We start from the raw sequence: 22,109 nt of genomic DNA, 5'->3' as shown, positions 1-22,109 counted from the left end.
AACTCAATCCACCCTGTAGCCATGCTCGTGCATAACACTCGCTTCAATCAGACCTGCATGCACCCCTCACGCGATGAATTTTCAAGCCTGGCTTAATCGACCCTTCAGTTTTACGGCGATACCGGTCTCAGTGTTTACTCTCATCGTCTACGGAGCAGTATTTGCGGCGGTATTGGTCACTGACCAAACTCCTGACATACCCAGTAATGAGGGCGGGTTGAGCTTACAGAAGGCTTACGAGGATTTGCATATAGTAAGTTGGCTTCAATCACACATACTCTGTGTGCTGAGCTATTACGAAAGATCACAGCCCGTCCGCATCCCTACAACTCTCACGCAAATGACGATGTCCGCGCTTTCCTCCTGGACAGGCTTCAGCCCATAGTCAGCTCGCAGGACTACATTCACCTTTCGGATGATATGGTCTCAAACGCAACCTACGTAACGGATCGCGGAGGGTTCTACTTTGAGAGCACCAACATCCTCGTGAAGATAGACGGTACAGACGGGCCTCCTGTTCGCTCGAACGGAGTTGTGTTCTCTGCGCATTACGATTCTGTGTCGACTGCCCCTGGCGCTACTGATAACGGGATATCTGTTGTCACTCTCCTCCAGATGGTCGAGTACCTCGCACTGCCAGAACGAAGACCCCGTCGCACAGCCGTGTTCTTATTCAACAACGGCGAGGAAGATGGGCTGAACGGCGTGCACATGTTCCTCGAACACCCATGGGCAAACTTGACCACGGCGTTTGTCAACCTTGAAGGCGCAGCTGCGGGCGGGTGAGTCGTCCCATCTGTCGTTACAAGTTGTGTCGTTAAAATGACCTCAGCCGACCTATCTTGTTCCGAACGTCGTCTCTTTCTGTGGCACGCTCGTTCGCCGCAAAGGGAGTCCGTTATCCTCACGGTAACGTTCTGTCTGCGGACGCCTTCGCCCGCGGCGTCATCAGGTCTATAACCGACTTTTCCGTCTTTGCGAAGGGCATTCCCGGAGAGAAAGATGGCATGGCGGGGGTCGACTTCGCTTTCTACAAAAATCGTGCGTATTATCACACCCCATTTGATTCTATCCCCGGCATGGGTCGCGATGAGGGCAGAAAGGCGCTCTGGTCCATGATGGAAACCGTCAAGGGATCAGGATTAGAGCTATTGAACGGCCCAGACATCGACGATAACGGTGACACCGGGGTGTACTTTGACGGTGAGTTTCTGGATAAACCACAAAGTGTGGTAGTTGACAGAATCAACGATACAGTTCTTGGACGCGCAATGGTGGCCTTTTCCTTGAGAGCGCTTCTCATCGTTCACGTCATTCTCTTGATCATCGGTCCCTCGATAGTGTTGGGTTTGCTAGCATGGGTGCTTGTTCTAAGGAAGGACACACGAAGTAAGGATTTACTGCCGTCGTTTATGCGCTGCTTCTGAAGAGTGAAGCTAGGTCACTCTCATAATGACTCTGCCGAAGAGCGAACGGCATGGCAAAGACTCAAGCTGGTGCTAGCAAGACTTATGGGCTGGGGTCGATTTTGGCTCTCTCTTCTGATAGCTATACTGGTCAACGTCGGTCTCGTTGTTGGCTACGTCCAAATCAACCCGAATGTGAGTACGTGTGTGTTGAGAGCTATATGCAAGACTGACGACAGTCGCCAGATAATTTACTCGAAGGAATATGTCGTTTTCACAACCTTCCTGTCGGCCTCCTTCCTCTCGTACACTCTGTCGCTTCAGCTCTTTATCAAGATCTGGCCGTCACCACCCTCGTCACAGAAATTTGCCATACTGCTCGAAATATATGTCCTTTCCTGGATTTTCCTCGTTATCGGCACGGTCGGAGTCAACAACCTCCACATAGGTGGAGTGTACCTCATCACGACGTGGAATCTATGTTCTTGGTTGGCAGCGACTCTCGCCCTTGCTGAGGCGGTTGTTCGCGCGAAGTGGCCATCCAAACATGGGTCCAGGGCTGATTTCGACGTTGTCGACGAATCAGAGAGGGTTCCACAAGATCAGTCGACGGGGCATCGCTTCGTGCGCGGCATACGCTATGAAGCTCCGGAACGCGCGGAGAACGGCGAGGATGGCAGAGATGTCGAGCCTGAGGAGACTGCACCGACGGAGATCACCCCTCTTATGCAGCAGCAACGTCAGCATTCCACCGATGGTAGGGAATATATCATTGGCATCGATAACGAGCCGCTCCGGGTCGACGATGCCGGGAAGAGAGAAGACATCTACGAAGAGTATGGCTGGTGGATCTTGCAAATGCTCGCTTTGATCCCTCTGCCGTCTACGCTCTTGTCCCAAGTTACACTCATCCTGTTGCATGCTCTCAGGAATACACTCGCGGATGGGAGTAGCCCTATCGTCGGTAGGTCTAATGACATTGATATGTAAACATGGGTGCTAACGGCTTGGTACAGTGTACAGTGGTCTTGCACTGCTCTGCACACTCATCTTCGTCAATGTATCGCCATTTGCCCATCAAATCGATCGCAAGCTTCACCTCTCAGTGCTTTTTATCCTTGTTGTCACCTTGATCTATGCCTGGACGGAATTTCCATTCAAGCAAAGTGCACCTCTGAAGCTCTTCTTCCAACAAAGCATAGAGCTTGACCTCGGCGCATCACACATGATTGGGAACGAAAGGCTTGTACTTAATGCTGATACGACAACGTACGGGGCATCCGATGGCACTGTCGGACAGTTCATTGTCAATGCGACGACGCTGTTGACGGGCATACCAGGCTACGTCGACAAGAAGATCGTACGAGAGCTCCCCTCGTCTTGGGGCAGGGACGTCACCTACGAGACTGACTACATCCTCCGACCGGGGTTACTCACATGCGGCTGGGAAAGCAACCTCCTGCCATCTCCTGGAGGCAACTCATCCACACACGGTAATCCATCCCAGCCCGATTGGCTGAGGTTCACTGCTGAGCGCGTGAATACCTCTGCCGGACGCATTACCCTCGGCGGGAAGAACACGCGGAACTGTGTGTTGACTTTCGAGCACGCGATCACGTCTTTCGAGGTGCTCAACGGCGGCGGGCGGCTACAGCCGGGCTATGAGATGCCGCACAATGGGACGAAGAAGATCCAAATGTGGGCGCGAACGTGGGAGAAGGAGTTCTTTGTCGAGTTCGTCTGGGCGGGTGCGGACGAGGATTTCCACATGGAGGGACGCGCGGCGTGCGAGTGGGCCGAGTACGCGAGCGGGACCGCTGGAAGCACGCACGCGGTCGTCGGTGCACAGATACCCGCGCTGGAGGAGGTGCTGCAGTTCTTGCCGCTATGGGCCACGCCGACAAAATGGACCATGGGACTCGTAGAGGTGTGGACCAAGTTCTCAGTCTGATTTGATGTGTTTTATCTTCAAAATCGGACATCCGATCAGATGTTGACGAAGCAATAGGCAGACATTCCGCTGTTCCCACGTCCGCTCCCACTCATCGAGGAGTTGGGCATGTTCACCGTGCGCTTGATTGTTGGTTGCACAAGTAACAATGCAAGCTTCTGGCGTATATACGGCCACAGTGGCAGAAGCTGAGGTCATGGGAGCACCTCCAGAGATCTATGTTGAACACATTTCTCATGGCCATGAACAGGGTGACTTACCTGCAGTGGAAGCAGCGAGAGAGTCTGACCTGGGGACGGATTTTGTGCAAGTGCTGTTTTGAGTCTCTAACCTTCTGCCGACAGCAGCACCTTGTCCTCCTTTTCGAACCGCAGTCATAGCAGTCCCCTTTCCTGGGCAGCCGTGCTTGCCGGTGAAGCATGAGATACACCTTTCGTCGTCCTTGTGGAAGATGCATGTCTCCTTAGACAGACAGTTCGCACACTACGAGCAAACCACAGCATTTCTCGGTTAGCGAAGTTATGGACAGCAATTTTGGACACAGCTCACTCTGTCAGGACCACGGGCCACAATGTCTCCAGGGCGCGACTGCGCGAATGCTGACAATCTTTGGTCAGCGTCTCGCACTCTGGAGCGGCCTTGCGAAACCGGTATACTGCCGGGTGAGGTGTTTGCTGTGTGATTATTGGTGAGTCTGTCTTCCTCGCTATCCTCGAGCTCGTCCTCTTCTCGTTCGTGTTCATCATCCTCTCTGTTTCCGACTTCGCCTTCTTCAACCTCATCTTCCCCATCCCCTTCCTCTTCCTCGAACCGGTCATTCCCTTCCACAACCTCGCCATTGTCCTCATCCTTAGCTTTGCCTTTTCTATTGTTGCTGTTAGAGTTAGATGCTGGGACATCCAAGTCTGCACCGTGCACTTTCTCGTGAGCTCCGGTCTCGGCAATGCTCCGCTCCTGTGCCTGTGATATCGCTTCGACAAGCTTTCCATTATCATCCTGGATGATATTCTGCATCGCAGCGAATAAGAATGGTAAACCGTTCCATGTCAGAACAATCACTCACTGCCGATTCTATCAGGGTCCTGAGAATCTTGGCTTGGGTATTGCGTTGATCAGGCGGTATCTGCAGTAGCTCTTGCAGGCAGTGGCCTATCTGGGACTTCGCCTGAGCTAGTAGGTGAGATTTTTGCTCTTCGCGCTCCTCGTCTTCAACTTGGGAGCGCTCAGCTGGGGGGCATTCTTCCTCCTGTGTATGCCGCACACACTTGTTGCTACGCTCCTCGCGCTCTTCCTGTGTACACTGCGCACGCTTGCGACTACGCTCCTCGCGCTCTTCCTTTTCTCGATGTGACGCTAAGGCCGCGCGGGCATTCGACCCGTTATTATGTTTAACAATGCCCCGTATTGTCATGGCGTTAAGAAAGGCCCAGTGCCTCTTGGTGCGCTTCCCGCGTTTAGCCGGCGCCGCTTATCAACATGTTCGCCTCTGGGGTCTGCGGCCAATTCTACACCCTAAGTTGAGGAAGAGTACGCTGCAGCTGAATATTCCATCGTGCATATAAACTAAATTACTATCTTCGCCGTCTCTTCCCAGGGCCTGGCCTTGTGCCTATCGAGCTCGTGGAAATATTTTAGCGAAGTATTGACTTCTATACATCCAGTCTTCGGGTATAGGCGGGCAACGACGAGAGTTACGTGCCTCACCGTCAGTCTGTACTGTACCTTTGTGGCGCACGCCACAGATGCGCGGATCGGAGTCGGGTGCCTCCAATGGATTGCCTGTACTTCAGTGCGCGAACGTAACATAGCCCGGCCTAGGGATGTGCAAATAGTACAAGGTTATTGCAGGGACCAATGTGCTATTTAAAGAAGCCCAGAAACTGTGTGTTTCAAACATACCTCTGTTCACGTTTACTCAGTGCATGGATATTCAATATTCACTATTCAATATTCAACGATTGGAATGAAGGCGAAAACATGCACGGGTGTGTTGTTCATGCAAAACCTCTGAGACGAAACACAGTGGTGGCGAAATTTAAAGGCTTCAGCAGCAGTTCCGCTAGCATGCGTTACCTGCATACTGATAACGGAAGAGTGCACTCGCAGACATGTATCCTTCTCCCCAGTTGCCGCAGCCCACCAATCAAAGGAGCATTTGAGAGTACCGCACCGGCGATGTGGCGTGAAGAAGAGCGTTCAGTAAGAAGGGTCAGTTGGATGTGTAAGAGTATTTAAATTCGATTGCGGTGTCTGGTACTAGTATTACCTAAGCATATTCATGACTCGACAAATAACCCGATCCACTTACAGTACCAGGAGACACGAGAGAGCGTCCAAATGAGTGTGTCCGAGGGTAATAGCAACGTACGTCCAGAGAAGAAAAGACGGTAGGGGAAGATTAAGGAGACGTGGGAGGCATAGGTATGGATAAGTCACAAGGGCTCGGTAACGTGAAGTCCAGAACAGGTGGGTGCGCGATGACCGTCTGGGTCTCAGGGTCATCGTCGTCGGTTGCATCCTGGTCATCTGAGCGTAATTCAGTATCTTCTTCGTCTTCTTCTGGGATCGGCTCATCAAAGTGTTCATACTCGTCTTCCGACTCTGCTTCATGGTCGGCATCGAGATCCAGCTCGATGTCGTTGAATATAATATGAGCCTAGACAAGAAGCGTAAGTCATGGGTCAAATGAGGAGGTGAGCGGAGTCTAACATGAGAGATGAGCATCTTCGTCGCTTTGTGCGCCTTTCCCATATTTGCAAAGAAGAAGTTGACATCGTCTTCAGCAGACCGAACGAGGTTCGGGCTAAAGACAGTCGCCAACGAGTCTGCAGTCATCTGATTATTCTCTTCAAAGTCGGTTACCCTACATTATTTGATTAGCCAGGATGTCGGAAAATGTCAAATCACCAGTGACCCACTTGTCGAGATGTTCGATCAGCCGCTTCAACAAATCGAAGTGCGTCCGGGGCAATTCATGGACAACTGTACGCATGTTAGCCAATCGTGAATCCAGGTCTGATTCTTCGTTGACTATAACGAGGATTAGCGACCATCTCATATTGCGAGAAGATGTACTTACCGGCAGCATCCATAATCTTGATATGCGCAGGGGCAGGAAACATGCCATCAGGAAGAACCCGAAACCAGCTCTTGATCAGGTCGCAGACAGCGTTGATGTCCGTGTATGCGTCGATAGGCCACTCGCCTATTTTAAATATTAGTTAGCTGTAGGGTGTAGGTAACCCAGTTTAAAACCCACCTTGGTTGAGAGCATCTCGGAGTACACCCACTTCTGAATGAGCACCGGCAAGACGATCTGCCCAAAGTGAGCAAAACGTCACATCAAGGAAAGCTTGAATGACAACGTACAGATGCCCACTTCTGTTAATCCTCTTGACTCCACTTCTGCGATAAGGCGCTGAATAATGGAAGGTACCGCCCCAGGAGAAATCTCGCCATCGGGTGATTCCCGCTTGAGTAGCGTCTCAAGGTCTACGCCGAACACTGCGAAGTGTGTCAACACAAGTGGCATTACAAGTCAAAATAACCAACGCACCAGCCTTAGGGTTTCTCGAGGCTTCCCCAGCACCTAGAAGATGGTCGGACATCTGCATCTTCGAGTTCTGGCCCATGTACGTCAGACGACGTTTAGCTGCAGTCTTCGACACCCGATCAATCGTCTCGATCCACTTCTTCATCTCGTTCTTGTCCATAGCCTGCAAGAGATAGTGTCCGCCATCTTCTGTGTCCAGTTGGAAGGTGAACGACCGTTCGTTGTTGATGAACGCGGAGACCCGAGCGTCAACGATGTTAAGAACCATCGCCGGTTTGTGTAGAGGAACGAAGTCGAGCTCGGCGGGCGTACGCTTCGTTGTCGAAATAACGCTCTCAGAGATGAATGCACTTGAGATAGGGCGCATGAAGTGCATGATGGCAGAAGAGACACTGCTCTTCTTCGTACGATGTTGTTTGGCGCTGGTTGCCTGAGGGCGACGGACGTGCATTGCTTTGTTGAGGTACTCTTCACGTTTATCTTGCCTTTGTTGCTCTTGTCGCTTCTCCTTACTCAGCCTGTCGCGCAAGGCCCTGTCGCGTTTGTACTTCTCCTGTTGAAGGCTCACCAGAGTGTGGAACGGACGAGGCTGCTTGCGACTAGTGGGTGTTGGCGTCTGACATGCTTCACGGTAGGCATCTTCTCTGATAGCCCGAAGGTCGAAGTGAAAATTGGATAGCTCGTGCTCGATGTTGTTTAACCGCTCGAAATCCTTCTTGGTGTCGCCTACTCGATGGCGGGACCTCCGATATGACCCATGAGCATTCGTTGTCAGCAACCCGTGAAGTAACCTGTTGAAGTAAGAAACTATTCAACATGCACAAACTGACGTACGTACCTGCGCTTGTCAAGATTCACAAGACTGTTGCTCTCCTGCTCGAGGATATCGGGCATGCTGATCATCTCGAGCATGCGCTCTAGCAGCCATCCCATGTCGACCGTGAGAGGCTCTCGTGATACAGGTCGTTCAACGGCTGGTTTCTGCAGCAGGGACGCCAGATTATCGCATACCGACCCTCTAGAAGCCGAGAGTGTCTGCCAAGCACGGTGATACATACGACTCTCCACACTGAGAATAGCAGACACGATAGCTGCCTCAACGAACGATCGGATAACCGGCTTCTCAATGGCTGCACGGTCGCCTTCACCAGGTTCCGAGTTGCGACGACGCGCAATTTCGATCGCATGAAGCAAGGTTTCCATACGAGCTTGACGGGCTTTCAGACCGATCCGAGGAGCAGCGACCTTCGATACGAGCCACCTCTTGATGATTGCAAAGGCACGGATACAAGTGCGCACTGAGGGAGGCAGATGTCGATAGAGCGACTCCTGGCCAAGCTCGGAGATTGTAGGCGAGATATCGATATCTTGAATGTATGTATGGATCGACTGGATTTCCACTTCATCGGAGATAGAGGTAGGGTCTCGATTCAAGAACCAGCCGATGCGGTCGGCAGATTGCACTTCGAGGATGTCCGCGGTGAAGAATAGATCCTAGTAAAAGCTCAGCTTAAGGACATAGCCCAGAATCTAATCACGCACTTCTTGAGTAACATTACGGAAGGCCGCGGCTGCCATAGCATCCATGTTGTTCACCAAATCCTCGGGTTTCGTTTGGTCGAAATCTGGTATTTCGGGTCCGAACAAGGGCACTGAGGCTTGCTCCGAGAACAATTCTGCGCTCGAAACGGCTCGGACAACTGGTCGCATCGTTTGCAACATAAATGATTGGAAGACAGCTTTTCTGTTCTCATTGATAGTTGCAAAACCCCGCCGTACCTGGGGAACTTCGGCGGCTTCGGGAACAGGGACGTGCTCCGTTGGATTATTGAAGAAAGCGACGAAGGCAGAGTGCAGCTGAGAGTCATCCAACGCATCCTGGGCACCGCCACCTTCGTGTATCCACCGACTTATCGCCTCGAGAACTTCCGTTCGGGCGCGAACTACAGCCGCGACTTCTGCGGAGGGAGGAGACGCTGACCTGACCTGTGCGCCGACATACTTCTTCCGCAGCAGCTAGTGATTTAGAATAAGCTTTCCTCTTTCTGTATTTCGTTTTTTGAGCGGAAAGACTAAGACTTACCTCAAAGAAGACATGCGGGGTGATAAAGCTCCTGAACGTATTCCACCAAACTTTGCAGAAATCATCCATATCAACCCTCAGCTCCCGAGTCTTCTTGTCGTTCAGAGGCATCTCGCCGTTGTCATCCGCCACTGATACAGAGACGCCATGTAGGCCTTCGACAAGGACAGTGACCAACCTCTCGAGTGTGCCAGCTTGGATCACCACGCGGAGCGGCCTCTCTGTTGATAGACTCTCCGGTTCAAAGCTAGGCTTCTTCGACAGCGCTGGGAGCGAGCTTCGCCGAAGCTGGCTCGGCTTCCGCTCTAAACCCTTCTGGCCTGGCTTGACGCGCACCGACGGGTTACGCGCGAAGCCGCTCTTCTCTGCTGGCGACGCTTCCACACTGGAGCTCGGCGGTCGCGAAGGAGGCCTTGATGTGGTGGCTGGATCAGCAGGTTGCACAAGCAGCATGAGCTCGCCATCATAAACCATGATGACAGTCCCGCCGAGGTCGAACCCGTTCACCTTCGCAGCCTCAGAAGTGACTCGTGGCTGGACGTTGTGCAGCTCACGCAGATACTGTAAGTCTTGAATGTTCATCGTCGAGGCGGTGCTGTCTAGGCGGCCACGGAAGAGAAGTGAACGATTGATGCATGCAGCAGTCGGCAAAGGCTCAGGGAAGAGGAGGGGCGTCAAGAGATGGAAACTGTTCTGTACCGGAGGGCGGGTCCAATATAATGGCTCGAACATACCCTTGCGACGCGGTTCGACGGCAAGAGAAAGAGACATGAATTGATCGATCCTGGTCACGCATGTTAAAGCAGCACCGCAGAGCTAAAGACGCGCTTACCTTTGGAACTTCGTCTGAAGGCTGCCAGCGAGGTAATCGGGTGACGATAAGTCATCCCAATGAGTGGCAAGGATCTCGACGTCGTCAGCGTTGTCCTTGTTGTGCTTAGGGTCGATCTGACGAGAAGCGAGAGAGAAGTCGGTTCTCAAGCTGTCGTATGAGCGCCAAGCGTCTGCTAGCTTGTCCACGATCCAGTCATCGCTATCGCGAAGAGCCGCAGAGTTGAGCGCAGAGTGCATTTGCAAGATGCGGTCGCCAGCCCAAGGAATTGTCTTCGGTTCAGTCGTCTTCGACGTGTCCTGCCCGTCATGCGGGTACACCCACGATTGGGTAATGCGCAGCGCTTCACCGTCGACCCGTTTCCAGACCTTATCCAGCCGAGCAATAGGCCGCGCGCACAAGGCAGACAGGATGGCGCGCCAAGCACATTCATCGCCAGTACGCCGACATAGTTCGGCGACCCGTGCCCACGCAGATATCGCGTCCGAGCGAGTGTGTATTCGTGTTGGATGGGTACTTCGCGCGTCAATCGAGCTTCCCGCGAAGGTAGACGAGGAATGGGCTGTTGTTGACTCGGACATGAGGACCTGGAAGAGGACGATCCTCGTGAGCCAATGGAGTTCCCCGTCGATGCCAACGAATGGCGCGAGCGGAGAATGCGCTGGGGCGGGCGCATCAGAGACAGAAGTCGACTCGTGTTCGGGATGCTCTCCGTGCTCGGATTTAAGACATGCGGTGACGGTGACGTTATGGGGAGTTTTCTGCAGAGCGCGCAGATTGTGAACGTACAAACTCCGCGCGATAACCTGTGGGTCCAGGTTCATCAGGATGTCCCTGTTAAAGCCGTTGCGATTAAGCACAGCGTGCCAGGGCTTGATGCGCGAGGGAGCGGGCGCCTTGGGCTGCGGTGGTCCGCCCAGGGCGTCCAACAGCGACATTATACGATCTCCTCCACCAGGGCGCGGAGAAAACGCACCCAGGTCGGGAGAACCAACAGCTCCGCTTATCTCCGTGGCGGACAAAACGTCAGGCGATGCGCTGTACAGGCCCTGCATGGAGGAGGACTGGGAAAGACCTCCCGGTTTCGACGTAGCTTCACCAGGTGCGGGGAAGTTAGATATGGTAGTGTTACACCAGTCGCCCCAGGCAGCGCTCTCGACTGGCTGACCATGGTAGGCGACATACAAATCACCTAGCCAACACACTTTCTCCCGGGCCGTCTGCTGCATCCTTTCGTCGGCCCCTGTAGTATCAACCAGCATGGTACAGCATCTGCGGAATTCATTCTCGAATTGCGCGCGGTCTACGACGGCAGGGAGCGCGCATATAATCGCTGAAGAGAAGTCGCGCCATCCAGAGGAGAGTTCATCAGCGCTCGCAGGGTCGCGGAATGTCGTGTGGAACACAGCTTCATGAATCAGAGAGTCATATGTGCCCTTCTCGACGGCACCGTCCTTGAAAACCAAAGACGGATGAGTGCTGCTACCCCAGAATGCCCGCTTTCGTCGGCCTTCCTCCCGCTCTTTGCCCTTGCCACCTCGCTGGGAGATATCGAAATCCTGCAACTCTTGGGGTTCTTCCGTAACGCCTTCATCTTCCAAAACGACGACCAACTCCGTGGGGAATAGCTCCTTAATACCAGCACTTCGATCCGAAGGAGGCTTGTAGAAGTACAGCTTTGAGCCTTTGAGTACCAGCTTGAATGGCTTCCAACCCTTCGCGAGGGTGAGCCCACCGTAACCCGACATGTAGGACTGATGCGCCTTAGAGTTCAAAGCCGTGGGCGAGAATTCCATGAGGCGATTGATGAAGCCTTGACTGTAGACGAGCTGAGACGAGCGCTTTTCACTCTTGGAATCTTCGCTTCCCGGCTCGACGATTGTCGGCGGGGCAAGAAGAGATGAAGATACACCAGGTCGATCCAGAGGGGTAGGCACGTCAATATTCATGGGGGACGCAGATCGGCTGCCGCTAGAAGAACCACCGAAGCCGAAGGGGAAAGCCGCCCTAGAGGATGAGCCAGAGCTTGCGTTACTTGAGCTTTGTCCTACTTTGTCCTTGCTCGACTCTGCGTCTGAAGCGGAGTAATTTTTCCGCTTTGGACTGGGAGGAACCATGCTTAACTTGGGGGAAGTTAACTTCGAGGGCAACCGAGGGGTGAATGAGTGCGAGCGCGCATGCGCATGACCCGATGTCTGCGACAAGGGCGTGACCGGAGATGTGCCAGGGCTCGCAGACGAAGAGCCTGACGTAAGAAGGCCGCTACGATTCGGCGGAGAGGACGAGGGGGTCTCAACGGTAGTGGTACTGATCACAGGGAACGGGTACGAGGTAGAGCTTTGGGGTGACGGTGAGTTACCGCTGCTTACGCTGTCGTTTCGGTTGTTCCTGTAGCTTTGCACTTTGTCCTGGAACAACGTGTCGACAAGGCTCAAACTAGGTGAAGCTGGACGCGCGAGCTTTCCGAGATCGTCTGCCGACTTAGACCACGGCTTTCGCGACATGCCTCTTAGGTCGCCAAGTCCTCTTGATGTTAGACCACGCGACGGAGACGAAAGGTCACGGGAGACGGATCCACCTTGGCTGTCATCGTAGTGAGTAGCTGTCCTCCCCAGAGACAGGTCGTACACAGATCTGCTTCCGCTTGGGATATGTAGTGTGGGTTCCGGGTGTAGTTGATCGAGGATGGGGCGGGGGTCAGTGGGATGGGATATCTTCGGCTTCCTGACAGAACTTGAACTGGATCGTGGTTCGTTCGAGCTGATTGAGGTGCGTCCCGGTACGGCACCACTAGAGACAGATCGCGTGAACCATTTCTGGGGCTTGAATAGCTGAGAGAAACCGGTAGACGGCGAGACAGAGCGGGGAAACGAGGAACCAGGCGAACGGGAACCTGCCTGTGGTAAGCCAGTATCTGGTGGGATCAGTGTATTGATGGATGGAGTCCCTCGTTTCTGGGGCATGACAACGAATGCGTGTTGAAGAGAGCGGAACGAGCTGTCTGTGGTCTGCGGGGTTCAAGCCATAGACGTCTACGACCAGAGCAACACGTACCCAGCGTAAACCAATCAAGTCCTGCTTCACCCTCGTGTTTCACCTCGCCAACAGCTCTCAGGACGACGTAAAAATCGTGGAACGAGTGATTGCGCCCGGCCTTTCCTGCAGATGAACTAAGCTATTTCGTTTCTTCCACTGAGACTGGAGCTCACCTTCAAAGGCTCGGGATTGCTGATGCAAATATTACTTCACTTCTCTAATTATCTGCTGGCGGACGAGTACGAACATGAGAGATACAGACGCGTCTTAATTTGGTACTTCTGCGCTGTCGCCAGAGGCCTCGGTTCTTGCCGAGATAGGCGATCTAGCAACCAACCCTTTTCGGAACAAATTTGGGCGGTAATAATACCAAACCTGCCGCCGGGACCATAAGAATGGCGGGGGAGAATTCGGCAACGACTAGCGGGATTTATGTAGCGGTGAACCGGTGACGGCCAGGTGTTCGTAAATTCTGACGCGCCTTACCTACAACAGCATTCGGACGACACAGCATTCCACAATAGGCCGACACATAACGTTCACTCCAGGACATTATATCGGCGGCAACTACCCTGTGATCGCACAGGTCACCGGTGCCGCAAAGACCTGACGTTTCGTTGGGCAGTAGAAGACCTTACGGCATAGTTCCGCGAAGTATGCACCGAACTTTGCCAAACATTCCCCTCAGGCACAGCTAGGATTTCCCGCCGACAGCGCTCAGGGACTGTTGGAAGAGAAGTTAGATTGACATCTAAGCCGCCTCTTCAAGTTTTCAATTACCATTTTCCAAGCTCTTCGCAGAGTGTTCATATTTTCTCTGGGAATCGTGAGGTCCAGCTCAGCTAAAGAGTCTTCAACATGAAAAAAATGCGTAGCTTTTGAGAGTACTAGTGGGTACTCACCTTGCCCCTCATCATTGAGCGACTTGAATTAGTGCTCGTGCTGTGAAAAGCGGCGAACAGCAGAGGCCACATCGTGGGGTAAATATTATATATAAATTTCACTAAATGTAAAATCTCCTTTTATGCCTCTGATACGGCCTCTATATCGACGCGATATGCCAATGGCCGTCGTATCCATCGAGCGAGACCAAGCATCACGCAATCACATGTGAGCTCGAATGTGGCCCACTCGTGTGCTCCCTCTGCTTGGCGAGCTCTGAGGTAAACCTCCGTTATGCTATGAAGAATATTTCGGCTGGATATGATATTTGTCTGACACACGAGAATCAGTTACTCACCTGTAGCCCGATCACAAGGTCGAGGCAACCGACGATACGTGGCATTCTGAAATTCACAACGCGTCCATGGGTAGCAGAGGCCCTGGCAAAGTTGGTAGGATACCAAAATCTCAAACTGCATGGGGAACTTGAAGCGTTTGAAAAACGAGTTCCAGCTTGGAATTGAGATCTTGAGACCTCGCGCGTTCACTCGGAATACTGACGTGTAAGTAGAAGACGTAAGTCCCGGTAAGTAATGTGAACGAATTATATAAGGTTCCGATAAGGTAGAGAATGAAACCTTGGGCTCTTACTGGGCGTAGCAATTTCGCTACCATACGTAGCGCTCATTCATAGCAGCATTTTTGTCACTTTCATGGCGGAAAGTGACCTGCCATCCTACCGATTAATGTTCTAGAAAGGTTCCACGAGATGCTGTTGAAACGCGACGCTCTTTCTTGGCGCGGTCGCACTTTGCAGAGTGGTACGTCGCGTCACCTTTTCTCGACCAGCCAGCCATCTCCAGACGGACCCATCATCCATATCCCTCGATCTTCCATCTATCCATTGGGCGTAAACAACAAGTCTGGTCCCCTCTTCCGAGATGTATCATGGACAGTGCACCCTAAGGATGCCTGGGTAGTACTCTCTGCGACTTCCAGTGGGGCCAAGACGTCCTTGCTGCAAGCCCTCACCGGCCATCTCAGAATCTCCCCGCCACCACCGCCTCCGTATGGACTACTTCCGTTCCTGAAGAACCGCGATCCTCATAAGCACGTGTCCCTCGTGAGCTTTGCCCACAGACCTCAGGCGGCTGGCGGCGCGTTCTACGACTTTACAGCTCGATATGGGGCAGTCAGAGAGGAGGATAGGCGTACTCTGCGCGACACGTTCTTCCCTGAAACCGCGAAGCCGCTGCACGAGCTTGCAGTTCCGGCCATGTATACGCATCCAGAAGACGTCGACCAGCTGCACGCTGACCATGCTAAGGAACAGCTTCGCAGGGAGCTGTTTGGGGACCTGGTCACCAGACTGGACTTGCACCGTTTCCTTGATCTACCCATGATAGCCCTAAGCAACGGTCAGACTAGGAAAGCCAGAATCGTGAAGGCTCTGCTTGAGCAGCCCGAGCTGCTACTTCTTGACGAACCTCTCAGTGAGTTTCGCGCTTTAGTTGCTCGCACACCCTGTGCTGATTTCCTCTTGCAGCCGGCCTTGATGTACAGACGCGCGCACTGGTGTTGTCCCTTTTCCATTCTTTACATGTCAAGAACGACCCACACATCATATTGGGCATGCGTCCGCAGGATCCCATCCCGGACTGGACCACTCATCTTGCCTTAATCCGCCAAGACGGGACTATACACGCCGGCAAGAAGGAGGAAGTCCTGGACGTTGCTGCCAACACGCAGTTGCATTCAGGCTGGTCAGCTCCTACTTCTAGGAAGCATGCTCGAAACGAGACCGGCAACGCGGTTGTCACTCTTGCAGGAGTCAATGTAGCATATGGGGATCGTATGGTTCGTCTCGGACAGCAAATCCAGACTTTATCTCGACTTAACCCTCCATTAGGTGCTCAAGGACATTAACTGGACGATCCATGAGGACTCTAGATGGCATCTCCAGGGCGTAAACGGCGCCGGAAAGACCACCCTCCTCGCCATGGTCACTGGCGAGCACCCTCAGTCCTACACCCAGTCCTCTAGGCTTACGCTCTTCTCCCGCCCGCGCGCCAGATGGCCCACTCCGCACCTGCACGCGCGCATCGGCCGCGTCTCGCCAGAAATGCACAATGCGTTCCCGCGGCGGCGCGGCATGTCCGTCTGGGACGCCGTCGGCACCGGCTTCGAGGGCAACTTCGTCCCGCGTGGCCGCTTCCGTGTTGGCTTCGGCGCGGACGGTGCAGAGCTCGCGGACGGCAGCGCGGACGAGCGCTGGCGCGTCCGTCGCATGTGGGAGGTCCTCAGGGCGCTCGGGCCTGCGGCATGGCGGGGCGAACCGCAGAGCGAGGCCGAGGCGCGTGAGGCGCAAGAGTTCTCGAAGAGGTCATTCGCGGACCTCGCGCCGGGCGAGCAGTCGATGGTGCTGCTCATGCGTGCGCTCGTCGGTAGGCCGCCGCTGGTGCTGCTAGACGAAGCATGGGCTGGTATGGACGAGGGAATGGTGCAGGTGGCACGTGCATACCTTCGGGAAGGAGGGCTGGAGGACGGTCAAGCATGTATTGTGGTCAGTCACTGGGAAGAGGAAGTGCCTTGGAGCAGGGAAGACGGGGTGCAGCGGTTCCGGCTGAGTGATGGCCAGGGATACATCGAATGAGCTACACCGATCTTGTAGAATATTGCTCATTTACTTCCGGACAATGCGACTAGAGTTTTTGACTGAAAGACCACATCAGGTGAGAGTGTGAGCATCACAGACATTGGGCTAGGCTCAGTCTTCTTGCTCTGATTGGTAAGTGCGCCTGTGATATGTGTGGGATCGTCCAGCTTTAACAAGGATCAAGGCATAAGAGGAACGTTTCTATTCATGCGAACTAACAGTACTAGTACAACAGAAGACATTGGTGCAATGCTTCGAAACGACATACAAGGCTTGAAAGCACAGCAAACGAGACGACTACATAGCGGGATGGCCGCAACGGCGGAATTGTAATAAGCCAGAGACAAACACGTCTTGCGAGAAATCGTGATCCAACGAGCCGCATTCTGCAGAGAAAGGGAAATAAAGCAAAAGATTCATTTTTCAGCTCACATTCGTCAGTACAGAGACGTCGATCAGCCCCAGGTAGACTCGGCTGACTTGCCCCACCCTCCGTTGGTGCTGAAACTGGCGACCGATTGCGTATCGTCGTCCTCCATCTGGTCCGCCCAGCTCTTCTTCTCTTTGCCCTTGCCCTTGGCAGAGGCAAGTTTCGGGGGCCCGCCTGTCCGTCTCGCTTTGGCATCTCGTGCAGGCTCGGTTCCCCGGCCGTTGTTCGCATGCTGGTCGACGGCGCTCGGAGGAGTGGAGTCGTCCTTGTTGGCCGCAGCATTCATCTTGCGTCCGCGTGCAGGACGGGCCGTCGGTGTCTTTTCATCCGCTCCACCTGCAGCCGCGCCTGGTCTGCCAGCAGCGAGGTGTGCAGGCCTGCTGCGCCCAGTCTGTGGCGCGCCAGACGTCTCGGGTGCCGAGGAGCCATCGTTCTTCGCTGAACTTGCCGACGCAGCTTTTGCAAGGTGGGCGGGTTTCGACCGGGGCTGAGTGAACTCGATCTTTTGGTCCGGCTGTTTCTGCTTTTGCTGCGGCTGTCCAGCTGCGGATGGTGAAGATGTGGAATCGGACGCAGGAGCTGCTAAATTCTCGTCGTCAGACAGTCTCCAAAGATGTAACGCGAATAAGAATGACACCTTGAGCCTTGGCTTTCTTCTTGTTCGCCTTCCGCTCCGCAGCAGCCTTCGTCTTCTCATCCTCTGCCTTCTTGCGCTCGAGCTCCCGGAGCTGCCTGGCGTACTCCCTGCAGATGCCCTTCTTGCATATGACGCCGTGCGCCTTGCAGAGCAGCTCCGTCGGCCCCGCCAGTTTCTCCTCGACAGCGTTGTCCGCCCACAGGTTCTCCTCTGCATCCTCGTCGGGTGCGGCGAACTGCTCCTGGTCGTACGCGTACTGTCCTGAGCCCCACGCGTCCGTGCCGAACTCGGACGGGGCACCGTCCATCACGAGCGACTCCATGAGGCTCACCATGTCGTCGCCGTCGGGATCCACGATCGACGCACGGTCGGGGTACTCGGACACCGCGGGCGTCTGGCCGATGCTCCCGCCGTCGCTCTCGGTCGAGGACCCCGCGACCGAGGACGTGCGCGACGGCGCAGAGGTCACGGTCCACGCACTAGAGGCCGCGCTGCGGGATGAGCTCCAGGCAGAGCTGAACCCACCCATGTTCGGGCGTGCGAGACCCGGAGGCGCCGCGTACTCTGGGGCTGGTGCGGCGAGCACCGACGGAGAAGCTCCCGAACCCCCTGGAAAACTTAAGTTGAGAATTATACTTTCGCTTTGAGAATTTAAACGTACAAGCATTCGGTCGCCTAGTTACGGGAGACACTAGAGTCCCGCGCTGAGTCGCGTTTGTCTTCGGCGTTTGACCAGGTGCACCATTTTTCCGCGCGTTTCCATTCGTAGCGGACCTTCGTGCCTCTTGCCAACCTTCAGCTCCCACTGTATACAATGTGAGAGCTAATAATAATGAAGGTGCCTGCTAATGGCACCCACCTGGGGGAAGATGAAGCACCGGCTTCGGGGGAGGTTGGAAGTCTTTCACAGGTAGCGGCCGACAGAGAGGTTCGTTCGTGGCATCTTCGGGAGGAACAGCGCACCAATGCGTTTCAGGGTACGGATAGCTGATCAGTCTTTGATTGAGGGTGAGATCAAATTCAATCTGGAAGGCTGCGTGTGACAGACCGGTTGACAGGATTCCACTCTGAGAACCACTGCTCTCGAACAAAAATGCACTTCCAACCTGGCTCTCATAATCGTTATCAGGCTCATTAGGTCACCTGAGCTGTGCGACTCACCATATTTCTGCACCTCTCTCCCAGTGTTGTATTTACAGTAGAATACTTTGGAGACACGCTCCCTGTTCTCCGGAGCAGGGTTTTGGAAGACCTCTGACCAGCGATGTTCACCAAGTAGCCTGTCAAAGTTGGGGAAGTTGCGCATAACCTCGATGATGATCATGTTTGGAGACTAAGCTCAGCCAGATTTGAGATCAGCTGAGCATACGGAGGGTCAGACATGGCATAACGTACTGCTGGCTTGTAGAAGAAGGCTAGGAAGGGTTCCTTGCCTGTACAAGATGCAATCCAAAACGCAAACTCCTTCTGATCCGCGAGTAGTTCCATGTTTGCATGTGGTGGGTATGGGTGCACGACTGTAAAATATTTAGGTTCATCGTCCGGCGGCGGCGGGGTCTTTTCGCGTCTGGACATCTTGAGGGTGCTGCCCTAGTGATATGACGATGCAAGAAACGTCTAACGGCGTTGCACGTTAGTTCAATAATGAAACGAATGTTTGTGGCGCGAGCAGATGATAGTGTGAGACAAGCTTGGCACAGTGTTTGCGGACGCTCATCACGCGTCCAGAAAAGGAAGGCATGAAGATCCCTCGGCCACTGCGCCCTGCTCAGCCAGAGTAACATAGATACCGGTATATACCCTTGGTGTGGCACAGCAGCAGTAGTCGCGGAGCATCACGGCGAATTATGTCCCGAGAACCTGCTCGTTTGGGTTGATTGGTGAAGCCTGGTTGCACCGGCAGACAATGCGTGGCAAGTATGATCTAGAGCGAAGAGTCAGCAAAACACGCAAGAGAAGCTTTTCGGGGGTATACATTCATGAAAGGCGAGCAGAAGGCTTCAAACTCAGGCCTTCAGGGCGAGGCTGCTTGTCATGAATATTACATATTCCGGATGGTTCTCCCGGATTCCATAGTATTCTTTCACGTTCTATACACCTTCGTATATTCGTAGGATAATCTAGGTATTGAGTCTGACATGTATATAAGGGGCCTGTATTGCTCAATAACAAGCCAGACTTGAGCTGGTCTTTCCTCACTCACATTCCTCTCGTCTGTCTCCTCAGCATTGTCGTAGCTCAGTCCAGTTGGATTGTTAGTTGCTGACATTAGCTCGAGTCTCCACCAACTGCCCTACAACGATCCCCGTCACTCCCACACCAACCATCACCCATCTCCACATGACGATCCACCCTATAAGCACATCCGACTCTCACCCTAAATCCTAACCCTACCGAATTCTATCACATCAAGACCCGGACCCCTGGAACCCCTTTTCGTGCACTTGCACAACCTTTTACCACATCATATCCCCGAAGTCACCTCTGTAATCACTAGCCCTTAGGCGGCTAGACAGAGTTCCGTCCTATTAGAATCGTACACTGCCCTACCATAGGTGGTGTTAAACGCTTTGCGCAGTGCAAGCAGATATTCCTGAGTACGACGTGGCAACCGGCTGAGGCTGGGCATCGGAAAAGAGATAGCAGTTAGATCGACGATCCCTGTCAGGGCGTCGGACCGAAGAGACATAATTGCTCTTTGGGCTGCTATACTATTCCTAGAACTGTATTAAGATAGCGTTTCGGTTCTTTCTCAGAAATTCCTATCTTTGGTGAACTCTACCCCTGATCTGGTTGTTACAACATGATTGGTCCCAGGGTTTGCTGCAATCAGCTCCACGGACCCGATAGCATATGACAACGCTCTTCTGTGACTGTAGAGGATATCAACATCGAGTACTAGGAGAGAGAACTATCTACAAACGCGGAGATCCCGTACGATACTGTGTACAACAACTGTGTCCGCACTCTCCACACAATAATACTCGTTGTCCACGGTGTGAAGAGGGATTACGCAGAGAATTAGTAACAAGGGTAAACACCGGAGAACCTTCCGAATCTCTCGCAGACCCTGAACCCACAGCATCTACCTCAGAACCCAGAGGAATACGCGACACCCTCGATTCAGTCACCGAACATCTCCGATCAATCGCCCTCGGAGAATCTGAAGTACCACCAGAGGGACCACCTGACCCCATGGAAGAAGCCGTAGAGGATTCCGAAGCATCGAACCCGCCCTCTCGACGCTCTCCCACTCCACCCTCATCCCCATCTGATCCCGGCGTGATGGCCGAGAACCAAGACAATGCTGCGCTCATAAATGGAAGCGCAATGAAGCCCAATGCCTTCGATGGCACGAAATCCAAGTATATCGCTTGGAAAACACAGATGAAACTCTACGTAGTTACACAAAGGAAGCGACAACCCGAGCAATTTGACAGGGTCTTAATGATCTTGTCCTACATGAAAGGAGGCCATGCTGGCAAATACGTCGCCACATACATGAAGAAATACGACATCGATGAAGACACAGTGATCCAGACCACAAACGAACTGTGGACAGATTTGGATAAGCATTTCCTAATCGACGAACAGGCCGAAGCCTACGATCGACTGCAAGCAATGCAAATAGGTGCGCTATCGGCGCAAGAATTCTTCTCGAAGTTTGAATTATGCGCCTTCCAGGCAAACATTCACGACTTTGAGAACCACTTCCAGGAACTCAAGTCACTTCTGGAAAAAGCAATTCGGGCCGATATCATTCGGCTTCTTTACAACTTGTCGGAAGAAATCCCGACTACGTACGCGCTGTACAAGCAAAGAGTCGCTCGCATCGACCTAAACCAACAGCAGTATCGTCGGCAAAACCCTCAGTCCCAGCAGCAAGGACAGTTCCAACCGAGACAACAGCAGACGCAGAACACATCGCGAGCACAAACTAATGCACCCGCATCAGCAGCTGGTACGGCGCCAGTTCAAACACGGCGCGACGGAACCGGTGTCACATTCAGCGGCAGGGGACAACCGATGGATTTAGATCAAGCTCGACGCCAGGGTCTCTGCTTCCGATGTGGCTAACAGGGCCACATATCACGAAATTGCCCTAATCGGCAACAAGCTCAACAAGTACGAGCCGTGGAAACCCCAGTAGTTCCCACCACCAATACATTCGCACCACTCGCATCACTTAACGAAGCTCCTGCTGCGACGGCAGAATCATTCGACTGGAAGACGGCAATCCGCGAAGAAATTCGCGCGGCCATGAAGGGTTTTGCAAACGGTCAGCCGGGTGCGTAGCCGAGTTGACCGAAAGAAATTTCACGAACTATCTGTGTTCTTGGTTTGGAGTTCCCATGTATATACAAAAGAAAGGGGCGTCCGCAGAGCGGCGCGGAGAGGCTCAACCCTCTTGCTTAATTCCCCCCAATAAAAAATTGTTCTCTACTCCAGAATCACAGACCGAATCTACGCAGTGGCAACGCCACACTCCTTGGACGGCGGCTTGGATCCGCCAGTGGATAATCAACAAAGAAGCCGCAGTGCTTAGATTGTTGACTGAATGGGTACACTCAAAGAAGAGTGTTGACGCCTCAGAAGCCTGTATGAACCAAATCAGGCAGATGAAAGAAGAAGAAGCAATAGAC

The 22,109-nt window shown here is 53.3% G+C and overlaps 5 protein-coding genes across 5 annotated transcripts; 2 read left to right on the top strand and 3 right to left on the bottom strand.

The window, feature by feature from the left end:
* Nucleotide 1: 1 nt before the first annotated feature.
* On the top strand, nucleotides 2-3,583 carry PHACADRAFT_125584 (uncharacterized protein). The gene is made up of 7 exons (XM_007398302.1): nucleotides 2-253; nucleotides 304-782; nucleotides 833-1,203; nucleotides 1,258-1,389; nucleotides 1,432-1,601; nucleotides 1,653-2,370; nucleotides 2,423-3,583. The coding sequence occupies exons 1-7, from the start codon at nucleotides 74-76 to the stop codon at nucleotides 3,355-3,357; spliced, it is 2,985 nt and encodes a 994-aa protein (XP_007398364.1). The 5' UTR covers nucleotides 2-73; the 3' UTR covers nucleotides 3,358-3,583.
* Nucleotides 3,584-3,591: 8 nt separating this feature from the next.
* Nucleotides 3,592-4,768, bottom strand: PHACADRAFT_30635 (uncharacterized protein; the record flags this gene model as incomplete). Its single annotated transcript, XM_007397567.1, has 3 exons — nucleotides 3,592-3,840; nucleotides 3,907-4,365; nucleotides 4,421-4,768. 3 exons carry the CDS (start codon nucleotides 4,766-4,768, stop codon nucleotides 3,592-3,594), a joined length of 1,056 nt encoding a protein of 351 aa, XP_007397629.1.
* Nucleotides 4,769-5,755: 987 nt separating this feature from the next.
* On the bottom strand, nucleotides 5,756-12,788 carry PHACADRAFT_198103 (uncharacterized protein; the record flags this gene model as incomplete). The annotated part of the gene is made up of 11 exons (XM_007398301.1): nucleotides 5,756-6,013; nucleotides 6,067-6,220; nucleotides 6,276-6,387; nucleotides 6,437-6,562; nucleotides 6,617-6,673; nucleotides 6,727-6,861; nucleotides 6,914-7,701; nucleotides 7,749-8,404; nucleotides 8,453-8,926; nucleotides 8,994-9,777; nucleotides 9,826-12,788. 11 exons carry the CDS (start codon nucleotides 12,786-12,788, stop codon nucleotides 5,756-5,758), a joined length of 6,507 nt encoding a protein of 2,168 aa, XP_007398363.1.
* Nucleotides 12,789-14,439: 1,651 nt separating this feature from the next.
* PHACADRAFT_211347 (uncharacterized protein) lies at nucleotides 14,440-16,468 on the top strand. The gene is made up of 3 exons (XM_007398300.1): nucleotides 14,440-15,236; nucleotides 15,290-15,600; nucleotides 15,653-16,468. Exons 1-3 carry the CDS (start codon nucleotides 14,513-14,515, stop codon nucleotides 16,394-16,396), a joined length of 1,779 nt encoding a protein of 592 aa, XP_007398362.1. The 5' UTR covers nucleotides 14,440-14,512; the 3' UTR covers nucleotides 16,397-16,468.
* A 112-nt stretch (nucleotides 16,469-16,580) lies between these two features.
* PHACADRAFT_148424 (uncharacterized protein) lies at nucleotides 16,581-19,412 on the bottom strand. Its single transcript, XM_007398299.1, has 7 exons — nucleotides 18,862-19,412; nucleotides 18,628-18,799; nucleotides 18,515-18,572; nucleotides 18,326-18,462; nucleotides 18,128-18,271; nucleotides 17,467-18,075; nucleotides 16,581-17,411 (listed from the first exon to the last, which is right to left on the bottom strand). Exons 1-7 carry the CDS (start codon nucleotides 19,039-19,041, stop codon nucleotides 16,855-16,857), a joined length of 1,857 nt encoding a protein of 618 aa, XP_007398361.1. The 5' UTR covers nucleotides 19,042-19,412; the 3' UTR covers nucleotides 16,581-16,854.
* Between the last annotated feature and the right edge of the window lie 2,697 nt (nucleotides 19,413-22,109).

Source organism: Phanerochaete carnosa (genome assembly GCF_000300595.1).
Source record: "Phanerochaete carnosa HHB-10118-sp unplaced genomic scaffold PHACAscaffold_7, whole genome shotgun sequence".
Lineage (NCBI taxonomy): Eukaryota > Fungi > Basidiomycota > Agaricomycetes > Polyporales > Phanerochaetaceae > Phanerochaete > Phanerochaete carnosa.
The sequence above is the reverse complement of the archived record's forward strand: the minus strand, read 5'-3'. Positions and strand labels throughout refer to the sequence as shown.

Excerpts from the sequence above, each read along its gene's own strand:
- PHACADRAFT_125584 (XM_007398302.1), top strand. The coding sequence starts at position 74 with ATGAATTTTCAAGCCTGGCTTAATCGACCCTTCAGTTTTACGGCGATA. Across the intron at positions 783-832 it reads GAAGGCGCAGCTGCGGGCGG|CCGACCTATCTTGTTCCGAA; the intron begins GTGAGTCGTCCC and ends AAATGACCTCAG. Across the intron at positions 2,371-2,422 it reads TGGGAGTAGCCCTATCGTCG|TGTACAGTGGTCTTGCACTG; the intron begins GTAGGTCTAATG and ends GGCTTGGTACAG.
- PHACADRAFT_211347 (XM_007398300.1), top strand. The coding sequence starts at position 14,513 with ATGCTGTTGAAACGCGACGCTCTTTCTTGGCGCGGTCGCACTTTGCAG. Across the intron at positions 15,237-15,289 it reads ACTTCTTGACGAACCTCTCA|CCGGCCTTGATGTACAGACG; the intron begins GTGAGTTTCGCG and ends TTCCTCTTGCAG. Across the intron at positions 15,601-15,652 it reads TAGCATATGGGGATCGTATG|GTGCTCAAGGACATTAACTG; the intron begins GTTCGTCTCGGA and ends ACCCTCCATTAG.
- PHACADRAFT_148424 (XM_007398299.1), bottom strand. The coding sequence starts at position 19,041 with ATGTCCAGACGCGAAAAGACCCCGCCGCCGCCGGACGATGAACCTAAA. Across the intron at positions 18,573-18,627 it reads GAGAGAGGTGCAGAAATATG|GTTGGAAGTGCATTTTTGTT; the intron begins GTGAGTCGCACA and ends TATGAGAGCCAG. Across the intron at positions 17,412-17,466 it reads GAAGAAAGCCAAGGCTCAAG|CAGCTCCTGCGTCCGATTCC; the intron begins GTGTCATTCTTA and ends ACGAGAATTTAG.